Source organism: Cotesia typhae, unplaced genomic scaffold (genome assembly GCF_013202065.1).
Source record: "Cotesia typhae breed Kobodo isofemale line unplaced genomic scaffold, CoteBio_Ctyphae contig_4, whole genome shotgun sequence".
Classification (NCBI taxonomy): domain Eukaryota; kingdom Metazoa; phylum Arthropoda; class Insecta; order Hymenoptera; family Braconidae; genus Cotesia; species Cotesia typhae.
The window spans coordinates 8,150,640-8,163,424 of NW_027423748.1; the positions used below are offsets into that span (position 1 = coordinate 8,150,640).

The 12,785-nt window shown below is 29.0% G+C and overlaps 2 protein-coding genes and 3 non-coding genes across 6 annotated transcripts in view; 1 reads left to right on the forward strand and 4 right to left on the reverse strand.

Moving 5' to 3' along the window:
* LOC141527149 (kin of IRRE-like protein 2) overlaps positions 1 to 4,663 on the reverse strand; it is a 90,639-nt gene extending 85,976 nt beyond the window's left edge. The window contains exon 1 of one of the 2 annotated variants that reach the window (XM_074242466.1): positions 4,387 to 4,663. In XM_074242466.1, coding sequence (XP_074098567.1) covers positions 4,387 to 4,429 — 43 coding nt within the window. In that variant the 5' untranslated portion in view covers positions 4,430 to 4,663. The remainder of the gene's footprint in view (positions 1 to 4,386) is intronic. The other variant, XM_074242468.1, reaches the window with a different exon arrangement.
* A 2,106-nt stretch (positions 4,664 to 6,769) lies between these two features.
* Trnai-aau (transfer RNA isoleucine (anticodon AAU)) lies at positions 6,770 to 6,843 on the forward strand. The gene has a single exon. It is a non-coding gene; the product is annotated as a tRNA-Ile (tRNA).
* A 348-nt stretch (positions 6,844 to 7,191) lies between these two features.
* On the reverse strand, positions 7,192 to 7,264 carry Trnak-uuu (transfer RNA lysine (anticodon UUU)). The gene has a single exon. It is a non-coding gene; the product is annotated as a tRNA-Lys (tRNA).
* A 469-nt stretch (positions 7,265 to 7,733) lies between these two features.
* On the reverse strand, positions 7,734 to 7,806 carry Trnak-uuu (transfer RNA lysine (anticodon UUU)). Its single transcript has one exon. It is a non-coding gene; the product is annotated as a tRNA-Lys (tRNA).
* A 2,447-nt stretch (positions 7,807 to 10,253) lies between these two features.
* LOC141527638 (putative odorant receptor 92a) lies at positions 10,254 to 12,088 on the reverse strand. Its single transcript, XM_074243209.1, has 5 exons — positions 11,730 to 12,088; positions 11,191 to 11,583; positions 10,909 to 11,110; positions 10,440 to 10,595; positions 10,254 to 10,301 (listed from the first exon to the last, which is right to left on the reverse strand). Exons 1-5 carry the CDS (start codon positions 12,086 to 12,088, stop codon positions 10,254 to 10,256), a joined length of 1,158 nt encoding a protein of 385 aa, XP_074099310.1.
* Between the last annotated feature and the right edge of the window lie 697 nt (positions 12,089 to 12,785).

Sequence of the window (12,785 nt, forward strand, 5' to 3'; positions counted from 1 at the left end):
TCAGATGACCAAATGTATAAAGCCAACAAACACCTTGTATATATGGCAAATAAATTTAATCTTTACTTAACTTAGATCGTAGACAGTAGTGAGGCATAACCAAGAAAAAAAATTTTTTTTAAACAACAAACACTATCTCTACAGTGAGATAGAATAACTCGGAATTTAAGATGAAATAAATAACAACACAATAACAGGCACTTTGTGCTCGGAAAAGTTTCCAGGTAGACTAGACCAAGTTAATTAACATAACGAAATGAGTTTTCGAGGAGTGCATAGTGCCAGTGTAGTGTTGTCGGATGAACCTCTAGGCGAGGACTAGACGACATTGGAGATGCACCGGGCGAGTGCCATAAGAATGGTCTAGTCGTGTCGTTCTGTATTATATAGAGGGTAAACGAGGTCTTTAGACCACTGGGATTTGCAATGCTACGGAAAATATGCTTCGTTGGCTACATTGCAATCCTGGTAGAACAGCAGTGGTAACTTCGCTGTATTATATCCCACTATCTGAACAAATAATCCTGATAAACTTTACAACACACTCAGCTAAACCACTCGGAAGAACATTGATTGCTTAATTCTATTAACATAAAAGCTGTTTTCTATCAAACTGTTTTATCTAAATTGAAAAAATTAAGTCTTTGGAAATATAATTATAGAAAGTTCATCAATAAATCCTCTCTCTCTGCAAATTATTTTTCGATATAATCCTCCGTTCTTGATTGCAATTTAAAATAAAAAGTTTCATTTAAACTTTTACGAAACGATAAATATTTTAAAATTGCAAATCTTCTTTAAATTCAATTTCAACAGTACCTTAATACAATCATTTAATTTAAATATAAAGAATTGAGGTCCTTGTCGACAATAAATACTGTTATAAATTACTTGACAATAAAAATGGAGACGTGTAATTAAATTTGATTTCCCACCGACAAAGTTATAAAAAATTAATTTTAAAAAGGGACTAGACAGTTAGTTAATTTTAATTCCTTTTGAAGAAATCAGATGAGACGTACTTTAATAATCAAGTCTCGTTGAAAGGTAAAATCCAGAAAGCACAGTTCGTTGAGCAGACTTTATCCGTTGGACTTTAAATGTCCCCCCAGACAAGTTAATCTGCAAACGAATACCAAAGAAGGGAGTAGATTGCTATGTACAGTTTTTGAGAAAGATTTTGAGGTTAAAGCTCAACTGTATAAAGTACAAGATTACGCTTAAACCACATACTAAATCCACCATTGCTAAGTCACTAGTCATCATGCCTTTCAATATTTTTTCCACGCCTCAAGCGTGAAAGCTTCAATTGCATCACTTTTGCCAAATTCGCTCGTCTAAAAAATTTTTAGTCCATGCCAACTTTATTCAAGCGATTATTATTTATTTTTTTAGAATTATTATTCTTGTTAATTATAACTGAGGTGCCAAATTGTGGAATTTTTGACTTTTGGAATATTTTGTTATTTTAGTAATTTCTTGCAAAGTATATACGTTCGAAGAAAAAGTATTAGTCTTCAGTAATTCCATTAAACTTTATATCTCTTCTAAGTCTTTCACTCTTCTCCTCTTTTCCACTTTCTTTAGTACTATCATAAAGAATAAAATGGTAGAACCAAACTGCTTACAAAAGTGCGGCCATTTCATCAAGCTTGACGACACGCTTCATTTAATAGCCAAGTCTTGACGAACGCAAAGAAAAATTTTATTCTTTTTCTTATCCATGTATTTTGTACTTAAAAATTTTGTCCTTTTAATTTTACCCTCAGTCATTTTACAATAGACTCACAAAGTTTTGTGTCGCAGTAGCAAGAGCACCGGTATTCCATAAGAATTTTTCCCGTTAACTTTTTTATTTTATTCCTCGGATATTCCTTCGGACGTGGAAGCATAAAAAGTTGTATAGTGTTTCGTAAGGATGTAAAGCATTTAAAAACAAGATTTTAATCATAACTTTGGTAAATTTTCTCATTTTGATAAACTTTGTTCGCTAATATATAGATATGTACAGAAGCAAATGAGTATTTAAGTGGTTGTACTAGTGCTGAAATTTTCACTATACCGAGTGCTTGAATCATCGTCTTAACCGAAACTCCGTTGAAGCAGCAGGCCTCCACTAAGATTTGTAGGTCGTGCCAAAGTTTTCGAGATCAAGTTTTAGAGGCGTAGTTTAGTTGAGGAAAAAATAAACTATCACGGTTTTCGAATATCAATTGACTTCAATTTAAGTTATAATTTAATTTTAAAACTTTTTATTACAATTTCATTTTCATTTTTTTTTTCGAGCATCATCATTGGTATTTCTACTGTAAATTTCAATCAGCCGAAATATTATTATTAAAAGTAATAGCATCTATTGTAAGCAATATCAAGTTGTTATTAAACATAATTCAAGTAAAATTTGATGAATTACAATTACAGATTTAATTATATTTGTTGTACAGTCTGCACTGCAATTTTCTTTTCAATACAATTAACAATTAATTAAAACTAAAAATGTTTGAAGAACGTAAAAATTAAGAATAAGCTTTGTTCATCGAAATATCAAAGTGTTAGTTTTATTGAATCGAGAGGTAGTTTAAATAATGAAATTATTGTTCTGTATTTAAATTCCCCTCTGCGGTTCAAATAGTCGATGTTGCAGTTAATAGAGAGAATTATATTAAATTTATATTCAATCATGGTAATGTTTATTACATTGTTTCAATTAATGAACTAAAGCATTTGATTTGGTTATAATTGCAATGGTTATGAAGTGGAAACATCAATTACATTATACAGAAACATAATTTTCAATTTAGTTTTCATGCTGTTTGTCGAACGTTAAAAGCTTTTTTTTTTTATTATCAATGACCTATATTTGATGTTTTATTAATTTACATCAATCTTCCGCTCTCAATACTTCAATGAAGTTATGGTAATATTAAAATTTAATAATTAAAATGTTAATTTTAGAATTTATTTAAAACAAACACAAATTAGTTACTGTATTTTAAAGAACACAAATATTTAATTTTTTTGTTTCAAATTTCAGAATATCTCGATCCTAAATTCTCTATTGAAAATGAAACAAATTGTGTAAATAGATATATTTTGAAACACTGAACCATTTTTTTTTTTTTTTTTTTAATATAAAATTAAAGTGTTTCGTAAATGATTTCTATAGAATTCAGTTTATTCGAGTGAATATTTTTCAATAAATGAATGAGTTTGCTAGTTTTAAAACTGTATTAATTAAAAAAAAAAAAAAAAAAAAAAAAAAAAAAAAAAAAAAGCTCTTATATCGTGAAAATTTATCCAGCGTCATGAATAAAAAGTAAATTCTTTTTGATGCTACGGAGATAAAATAAAATCAACCATTAGTTGAATCCGTGATTTTGAAATAGTTAATTAACAAACAAAAAATTAGGTAAATTAAAATTCTGTATAGAGCAGTGACTTGATACATTGATATTCAAAGTTGTCGGAGCATATCTAGCGAGCTATTGAGTAATTTTGCCGATTCAAAACACGATCCGAACGAGGTGCATTGTTTTCATGCACCATTCTCGTATTTATAGTATGATGATAGTAACCTGCATGCATGTGTGTATGAGACATGACTATAATAAAGTAAATGAGAACAAAAGTGAGACAGAAAGTCGAAACCCCGGAGTTGGGTAAAACGGGAAGTGATTGGGATTATTCGAGTTCGTTGCGAATCGCAGCTAATTCAGCCGGCCGAGAAAACACGTGTCAGAGGATCCAAACGAGTTAGGTGAATTTCGCAATCAGCAAAGTGCTCACATCTTTCCCTCCGTCCCTCCTTCACTTGTGCTCTTCTTTTTTACTTCCTCTTTAATTTCTGTCAGTTTATACATGTCTCTGTAGGTCGTACAATTTAATTTACTCTCTTTGTTGAAATATTTTTCTCTCTTTCATTCAGCGCTTGTATTTTACTGTACGGCACTCATCAGTTGGTCCTGGATTTTTTGAGCCTCGCACGTCTATCATAATTTTTAAAATCCCCACGCTTGACCTTTCAAACGAACTTCCGTACTGTTCAACTTTTCAATTACTCACCGCATGCCGCTGACATTAACATCAGAGCAATTAACCGAATTTAGTTTTTAACATAAAAGTCAAATGTTTTAATTAGGAAAAAAAAATATAATAAAATGAAACGTTAAATTCGTGTTTAAAACTTTTTTTTTTTATAAAAAAAAAATGTAGAAAAATTTTTCCAATATTTAATTAAAATTTTTTTTTAAGCAAGTGACTTTTATGTTTTCATAATTAATTTTGAAACGACAAAAAAATCATACATAATTAATTAAAAAAAAGTTTTAGATGACTGCTTACAATTATAACACCTTAATTTTTTCGCGGTAAAAAACCTCCACTTACCTTTGAAGAGTAGTAGGAGTAGCAGGAAAATTATTTGATGCATGATGAAGAATTAAATCTACATCAAAAGTTTATTGAAACTTTTAAAACTTAAAATAATAAAATATTTAAATAATTTAGTAAACAAATTTCGATCACAATATTATCCGAAAAAAATGATAAAATTCCGTGAAATTGTCATTAAAAAACGAATTATTTATTTATTTAATGAAAACCACAAGTTACGAAAACTTTTCGCGGCACAAATAAGCCTCGAAGCAGATATAAATTCAAGGGTTGAAGTTGCGCGGGCGAAGTCTCGCCTCGAACTGCGTCTGACTCGCGCTTGCTCTACTATGTTTCGATGGCTACTGAATGTACCTCTGCGGGGGATATATACCGAGCAAACAATATCATCCCTCCTCTGGTGCTCACTAATTTTGTATACAGCTTTGGTATCCGCAATAATACACCTCTGATAAATAATTCACTAGAATTGCAAACTCCAAAAAAAAAAAAATACTATCCAACAATAAATTCATTCTATAAATAAGTAATTATATACATTAATAACATAGATTGTCTGGATTATTTTTTTCTTCTTCTTCCTTAGTTTTGTATTAATTTTCACACACCAGCAATCTAGCATTTTTTTAACTCAACAAATTCATATGCATAGTACATCTTTGCACTTTAAAAAGTTGTTATTAATACTTTCCCCACGATCCTATTATAATTCAACAAAACTTTTAATATACACTAAATAAATTCACATCTAAATGAGTTAAATTTGAAATTAATTAAAAAACTTATTTAAATTAGGAACTGGTATTATTTTTATCAAACAAATTATAACTTATTTATAACTCATGAGTTGTGACGCCTTGAGTAATGTTCGTGAATTAAGCTCTACCTTTATCTTTGGCTTTTTTAATTTATCACTGTCAATGTCCGAAACTTGAACCCCGGATTATCGGCAGTTCATTATGTAAATCCTGGACGTATTGCTGGCAATCAAAAACATCGGATAAATTGGAATCTGGTATAACAAAATCCATCACGTCAACGTATTTTAAATTATCATTTTTTGAAATTTATTAGTAAAATGAAAAACAGATTACAACGCGTATACGACAAAGTGTATGATTGAGAAATAAAAACTTTGCTTAAATATTTACTTTTATTTAAATTTATCGCCGAACTTAAATCGTTAAAATAAGCAGAAAAAAAGTATAAATTGAAACGTCGAAATAAAAACAGTAATACACAAGATTATAAAAGTTAAAAAACCGTATGATCAAGAAATAAAACTGCTGGGGTTACCAGAAATAATTTAAAGAAAAATGTTGGCAGTATTGAACTCCTTTACTAGTTGTATGTATTTTAAAGTTTCCTGGTAACATTGAAGTCCCGATGTTTCGCGAAAGTTTTATATTATCTTCTCTATATTCCAAGGGCTGTGCCGTGTCTACTGCACCGTCAATAAACGCCTAACTTTTTTTGTTTAGCCCACAGATTTTATAATATACAACTCAGATTTTCACTTTGCCATTCTTATTCGTTTTTTAATTCTTAAGATCTTTAACTTATTCGAACAATTTAAAAGTATTCAAAAAGATAATTTAATCAACATTTCTCATGAACCTTCATTATATTCATTAAGATTAATAATTAATGAATTATGATACTGAAAAAACATTAGTAATCTATTAGTATTAAATTTTTCACCCAAGTGAATTCTCTATTTAATGTATAATTAATCAAGAGATAAATATCAAGTCGAAATTAGATTGTCTTTATAGCCATTATTTCTTGTTTGGAGGCGGGAAACAGTTTTGTAAACTGCACCTACAAAGTTTGCTTTTCTCTTCATCCGTTGTTCTCCTACGAGCAGCCCAATATACACCCTGACGTCCTAACCCCTTTGCCTACAATTGAGCCAACTTGAGTGGCATGATTAGATACAAACTACTGCTACTAACTCCATATCAAGTTAACTCTATCATTTCGGCAAATGTGGTTCCACAACCTGTTTTAGATATTAAGGTGGAAATTATTTCAACTTGTGTTGCGTAATTGATAATCGATATCATCCATCGAACTGTGTAATATTCAATAAATTTACTTTTCTTTTCATTCGATTACTTTCATTTCGTAGTTCTTAGTAGAGAGTATGTCATGTCCCCATATTTTCAACGCTGAGATGTTTTTATTATTCTTCAACGCTAAATTTTCTCGATCGTAAAGCTGCTACTTACTTAACCTTAAGTCTCTTCATAATATTTGACCAAAAAGTTGAATTACATTTGTCATATAATTAAGTTGATCACTTCATTCATATACTTTGTAAAAGCGTGTTGGATTGTCAATGCCCATATCACGCTGAACGCACCGTGTTCTACAAGGCCCATTAGCTCAGATGGTTAGAGCGTCGTGCTAATAACGCGAAGGTCGCGGGTTCGATCCCCCCATGGGCCAGTTTCTTTTTGTGAAATGTATTAATAGAGTTTATCCTTTTTTTTCTTCACTACTAATTAATTGAAAAATGAATGAACTTTATGTAAAATGTACAACCTAAAAAGAATTAAAAAAGAAAGAAGTCAATTCACATCATTATAATTATATTTTATTCAATTCGTTTTTTTAAACTTTACAAATTTACATTATCTGGTGATATTTTTATCATCAAGATCGTCACTACAGAATTATGATAGCTAAAACAAGAAAAGTAATTTATTAACAGGGATTTTTGTCGTCAATTTTGCATATCTTCACGGAAATACATGCACACTTTTTTTTCAATTTATAAACAAAAACAAAAAATATCGCTCGAACAGGGACTTGAACCCTGGACCCTCAGATTAAAAGTCTGATGCTCTACCGACTGAGCTATCCGAGCATGAAGGATCTAAATTTCTATGATAGATAAAAACTTGAAGTTTCACGGAAACATCTTTCATAGACATGATAATTGTTTACGTGATGTCATGCATCAAGAAACTCTTCCGTAATAACAAAGTTCATCGCTTGCATCCAATATTGTTCACTTAATAAATCACGTTTCAATTATTTACATGTGTAATGTATAGACATGCTATGCGCAAGGTTGTATAATTATAGATCCAACTACGAATAGAACTTATCACCTACAAAGTAATGTACCTACTGTGACAAGCGTAGTTAAAGTAGATGTTTAAGATACCGAATGTTGTAAATTCAACGCCTCTATGATGTAGTGTAGAGTAACCCTTAAAAATATTTATCTATCGTACAATCACAAAAAAAAAAGCTTTATGAACCTTCAAATTCAATGGCAGCTTAAAAATACCATTTTCACACATTGATATAAAAAAAAATTCAAAAAGAATCGCTCGAACAGGGACTTGAACCCTGGACCCTCAGATTAAAAGTCTGATGCTCTACCGACTGAGCTATCCGAGCCATGCGGGTTTAAAAAGCTATATATTATTTAAGCTAAGGACAACTTAGTTTCAATTTAGTTTCAATTTCGTTGTCTTTTTTAATCCGTTTATTTGCATAATAAATATCTTGTAATGATTCCTCAAAGTTTCCGTATTATTATTCAGTTTTATTATCTATTACTGAAAGCTTACAGTTTTAGTTTTTAAAACCATCGCTTACCAGTTCTTGTTATCGTAAAAACATATGACACTCGGATGGGTAACAGCTTGAAACACTATTTACTGTCGACCTTTTTTTTGTCAACCAACAATTGACCTTTTTTTTTTTATTCCGATTTCATATTCCTTTTTATTATCAGTATTTTTATTATAAGTCTTTCTTAAGTACATTGTTCCTGTTTACATTCAACTTTATTCTTTAATCCTTTAAACTTTTCAGAATTTTTCCATATTTCTTGATAACTAAAACTTATCTCAAGATTTTATCTTTTTCCATCGAATAAATATATTTTCTTATACACTTAAACCCTCATACCTTGCACGCTGTGACTAACGAATTGTAACCTTGAACTTTACTCATAGAATTTACTACACTAAAATTACGAAACACTTGACATTTAGAAAAAAAAAATATATTTATTACGTTTTTTCAACTTTGCAAAATTATAAGTATATAATTTTTTTTAATTTTTCTTATGATAATTTATTTGTTAAAAAAATCCTGTAAATGATCAAATTTTATTCGATTTCAGTGTTGTTAAAATTCACAATTCTACACTGTTCTTCAAAGTTATAAAGTGTTAAGTGTTTGCTGCAAAATTCTGTAAAAATTGATATAATGTTTGTCCATGTAATATTTTATTTATATTAATATATTAACATCAATATTATCCAAGTAATTCTCTTTCTTATCGAAAATAAGGCCTTGGTTAAGCCAATGCAGCCAACTTTTACAAATTTTCATTATGTATTCCCTGATAGCCACCTTACCTATAACTTACTGTCAATCTACGTCCGCAATTTGAAGCAAACTTGACGGAAAGAGTTGGCAAAGCGAGCGATTACCTATTAGTTACCTATAACTTACTCTGCAAATAGACGTCAAAACTTGCTGTACAAGTATTTCCTTCAAATTGTAGTAAAGTTGAAAGGAAATTTAACTACAAGTTTGATTGTTAACTTGTATTCAAGTTGCGGCCGTAGATTTCTGTCAATTTGCTTACAACTGTTGTTGAGTGAAGAATTACCGCCAACTTGATGTATAACTTAACCGTAACTGCTGGGAGTCAACACTTACTGAGAAAGCGCTGGCTATCAGGGTTAATTTAACGATAGGCTTATCATAAATCCAATTCATTCCACCTCTTCTTTTGAATAGTGTCGCCATCTCACGACTATTACAGAAAAATATCTCGACCAAGTTTCTTCTTTATTGACTAATCCCCATCAGGTGTTAGTAAGATCTCGACTCAAAGTAATGTATCAATATAACAAACGACACTAGATTTCTCATAACGAGACCTCTCTTTGTCTCTCTTTTTAATTCACTACATCAAACAAGCGCCGACGCGCTTTATTCGTTCAACTTTAACTGAATGGAAATTCGATCCTTCACACAAACAAATTCAACATTTTTTTGTCTCGTGGATAATAAACACACAAAAATGGTATTGAAACATTTACCTTAGTTTCATTTTGTTCGATATTTATCTAAAAAATTTTATCTTCAGCCATTGTTGATCGACCATTGGCTGAATTTCTTTGTCAGCTTAAATTTTGTCCGGCACTTGTAACACTTCATATTTTCTTTAAGTATTATATGTTAATTCCCACTTAAAAACATTTTAATGACACAAAAATTAATAATTAATACTCGCTTGTTAAAAAAATAATTAATTCAACAAAAATCGACACACTTGTTGCATTCTACTGTACTTAAACAATTGCGCAGTCATTTTTTTAAAATATTAATTGTTCGTTTTTTTTGCAACTAATTTTTATTTTGTTTAGTAATTATTATTATATTTAATTCAATAATTTAATGATTAACTTTCTTTAATTATTAAACAATCACGCTGATTGTAATATAAAACAAAGCGCAGCAACATTCCGAAGTTGCTTCTCTCACAGCCGACTCGACACTGAACTTCACAGTGTGAAGTATGAAAAGAAGCGTCGAATCGCGATTGCTGCGTGACCGCTAGTTGTGTTTCCTGATTCATGCTGCCCTCTAAACTAATTTTTCTATTTATGAAATTCAACCTAAAATTTATTTAAAAAATAATCTAAAATTAAAAACTGAAAAAAATAAAAATTTATAAAGCTAATGATTTTATTTAACAGTGAATATAGATATAGAACAAAAAATTTTGTGATATTTTCTGAATAATTTTACGAAGAAAATATTCTACTATATTATTGCATAAATACATTTGTCTGGTTGAGTGTTTTTTATAATTATTTCAATTAACTTGAATCAATGACATTGAAAATAGTGTATGACAATTTCATGATCTGAAAAATAAAAATATAATTCTCTCAGTTAAAATTGATAACAAAAATTATATGCAAATGAAAATACAGCGTAAATTTTTTTAGCTATTTACTGATTTCAGTGTCATTAAAATTTATAAATAAAAAATGTATACTAACTTTTTTGAAGGAATCTAATGATAAATCAACAAAATATCCACTGACAAAAATGACATCTTTTACAGTGTTCGACATAATTATCGTGAGCAATTTTTGAACTTGGACATCAACAAGATACCAATTAGTTGAAAAAATTTTATGACGAAGATTTTCAAACTGTTGATGTGAATTAATGCATGTATGAAAATTGAAATTAGTAAATTATATTTAACATATTTTTTTTTTAATGAAAAAAAAATTTTTTAATCTAAAAATTTAAAGTTTACAAAGTTAAAAAACAATATAATTAATACAATGTCTTTTTTAATTTTAAAATAATATTTAAATTTAAAAATTAAAAAATTTTAAACAATTTTTTAATTTAAACAAAAAATGTTTTTAAATAAAGATTAAAAATGTAACTATTTTTATATTAGAAAAGAAGTAAATATTTTTAAACAAATAAAATCAGTAAAACAAATAATTTTACCTCAACAGTAATTTGATGTGCAGAAGCGCACTGTCCGAATTGTTGAACGCATTTAAGAATAAAATAAAAGGCATTGACTACAAGTGAAATATCAAAGCCAGATCGGCTTAATAATAATGTCAATGTACACATAACGAAAGAATTAATGACATAATGAATAAAAACAGTTTCTGCAAACAATCTATTAGCTGATTTAAATAAACTAAAAATATTAAACAAACAAATAAATATTTATCATATATTGTCAGTTGAAAAAAATTAAAAAAATAAATTTAACTCAACTGCAAAAGTGCTATATGACTTTCAACCCATCGAGCGATTAAATATTTCCCAGAATTTTCATTTGATTTTTTATCAATTGAACTGTCATCATCAGTTTCTTGTAATTTTTCAATGATCACATTAAAACGATACTGAAGTAGACGAATTTTAGCGCAAATTTGCAACATCATGCTTGGAAACAGAACTCCAAAAGTTGTATTTACAATTCCAATGGTTACAACAGTGTAAGATTGACTTGCCGCAGTTATCCAAAAAATTTTCGGCGCCGAGTAATTAAATGACATTTTACTTCTGTATGGCAATACTGTGGGCATACTCGTTTGAAAAGCATTGAAGCCTGTGTACCATAGGGTAGATAAAAGACCCAACGTCAGGCAAACAAAATTGACAAGTCTGTAAAATAATTTTTCAAACTTCAACTTTTGAATTTATTAAAAATATTCACAATTTGTTTTATTTATTTTACCTAAAATTAATAAATCAATAATTGAAACAATTAAATTATAAATTATGTTAAGCACTATTAATTAATTTTATACCTATTGATGTCATCATACTTCTTTTGTATCAATATTTCATCTTCATTCCTCAAATCAAATGGCTCGCTATGAAGATAAATATTAAAGTTTAACAGGTCATTTCTTTTTTTTACCAAACAAAATATTTTGGCAAAATTTTCAATAGATTGAAGCATCAGAGTGATTATGTCAATAGAGCCAAAAAAATCCAGATGTAAAAAATCAATATCCATCACTCCGGTTATAAAAAATAAATTATTCATCAATACAACGAAGAAAGTGTAGCAATTGTATAAAATTGCTTTAAAGCCCGTCCATTTAATTGGTCTCCAGAGTCCAACAGCCATAAAAAAATTCCAGTAAATGGTTAATAAACCCATTTTGTTTGTGATATGTTTTTAGTTTAAAAAGTAGAGTAATATTTGCAATGTCTAAAATGTTTGAGCGGATTATAAATTCGAATCGAACAATGAACTTTTCAATCTTTCTTTATCAAGAAGACGCCAGTGGGTCTGGTACTCTAATCGTCTAATCAACTATGCTAAGTTGTCGTAAATATTATAATGACAGAAAATTGAAATGCAGTTAATTTATTAATGTCTTTAATCATTTTGATAGCAGATAATAACTGCGCAATTATTATAAATAAATTAAATTCTGGGGAAGAGAAATTTTATTTTATATAATATAGAGACGGTCGATATCCCTCAGTTGCAACAAAGTAACAGGCTTCAGTTGCTCACAGAACTTCAAAGTACTAGCATCTATATAATAACTTGGTATCACTATGGATTTACTTTATAAAATTCAAGACTTGTGTTTTAATAAATTCACTGAAGATTTTACTTTGAAGGAATTAAGACGTGATTTGTTTCTTAGAACATTTTATGACTTATGACAATAATTCACCAATTTTTATTTTGGAAAAATTGAAATGTATAAGTAAAAAATTAAATAGTTTGATTACAAATTGAAAAAAATTCAGAGAAATGGTAAGTTTGTTAAAAATTTTTTAATCAATATTTAATTTTGTTTTAATTTCAGAATCAGAAAAGAATCTACTTTTATTTTATTATT

Bases quoted from the DNA above. Each gene is read 5' to 3' on its own strand.
- LOC141527638 (XM_074243209.1), bottom strand. From the start codon at position 12,088: ATGGGTTTATTAACCATTTACTGGAATTTTTTTATGGCTGTTGGACTC. The intron at 11,111-11,190 runs GTTGAGTTAAAT...TAATATTTTTAG, and splicing joins AGTCATATAGCACTTTTGCA to TTTATTTAAATCAGCTAATA. The intron at 10,302-10,439 runs GTTAGTATACAT...TTTATTTTTCAG, and splicing joins CATTAGATTCCTTCAAAAAA to ATCATGAAATTGTCATACAC.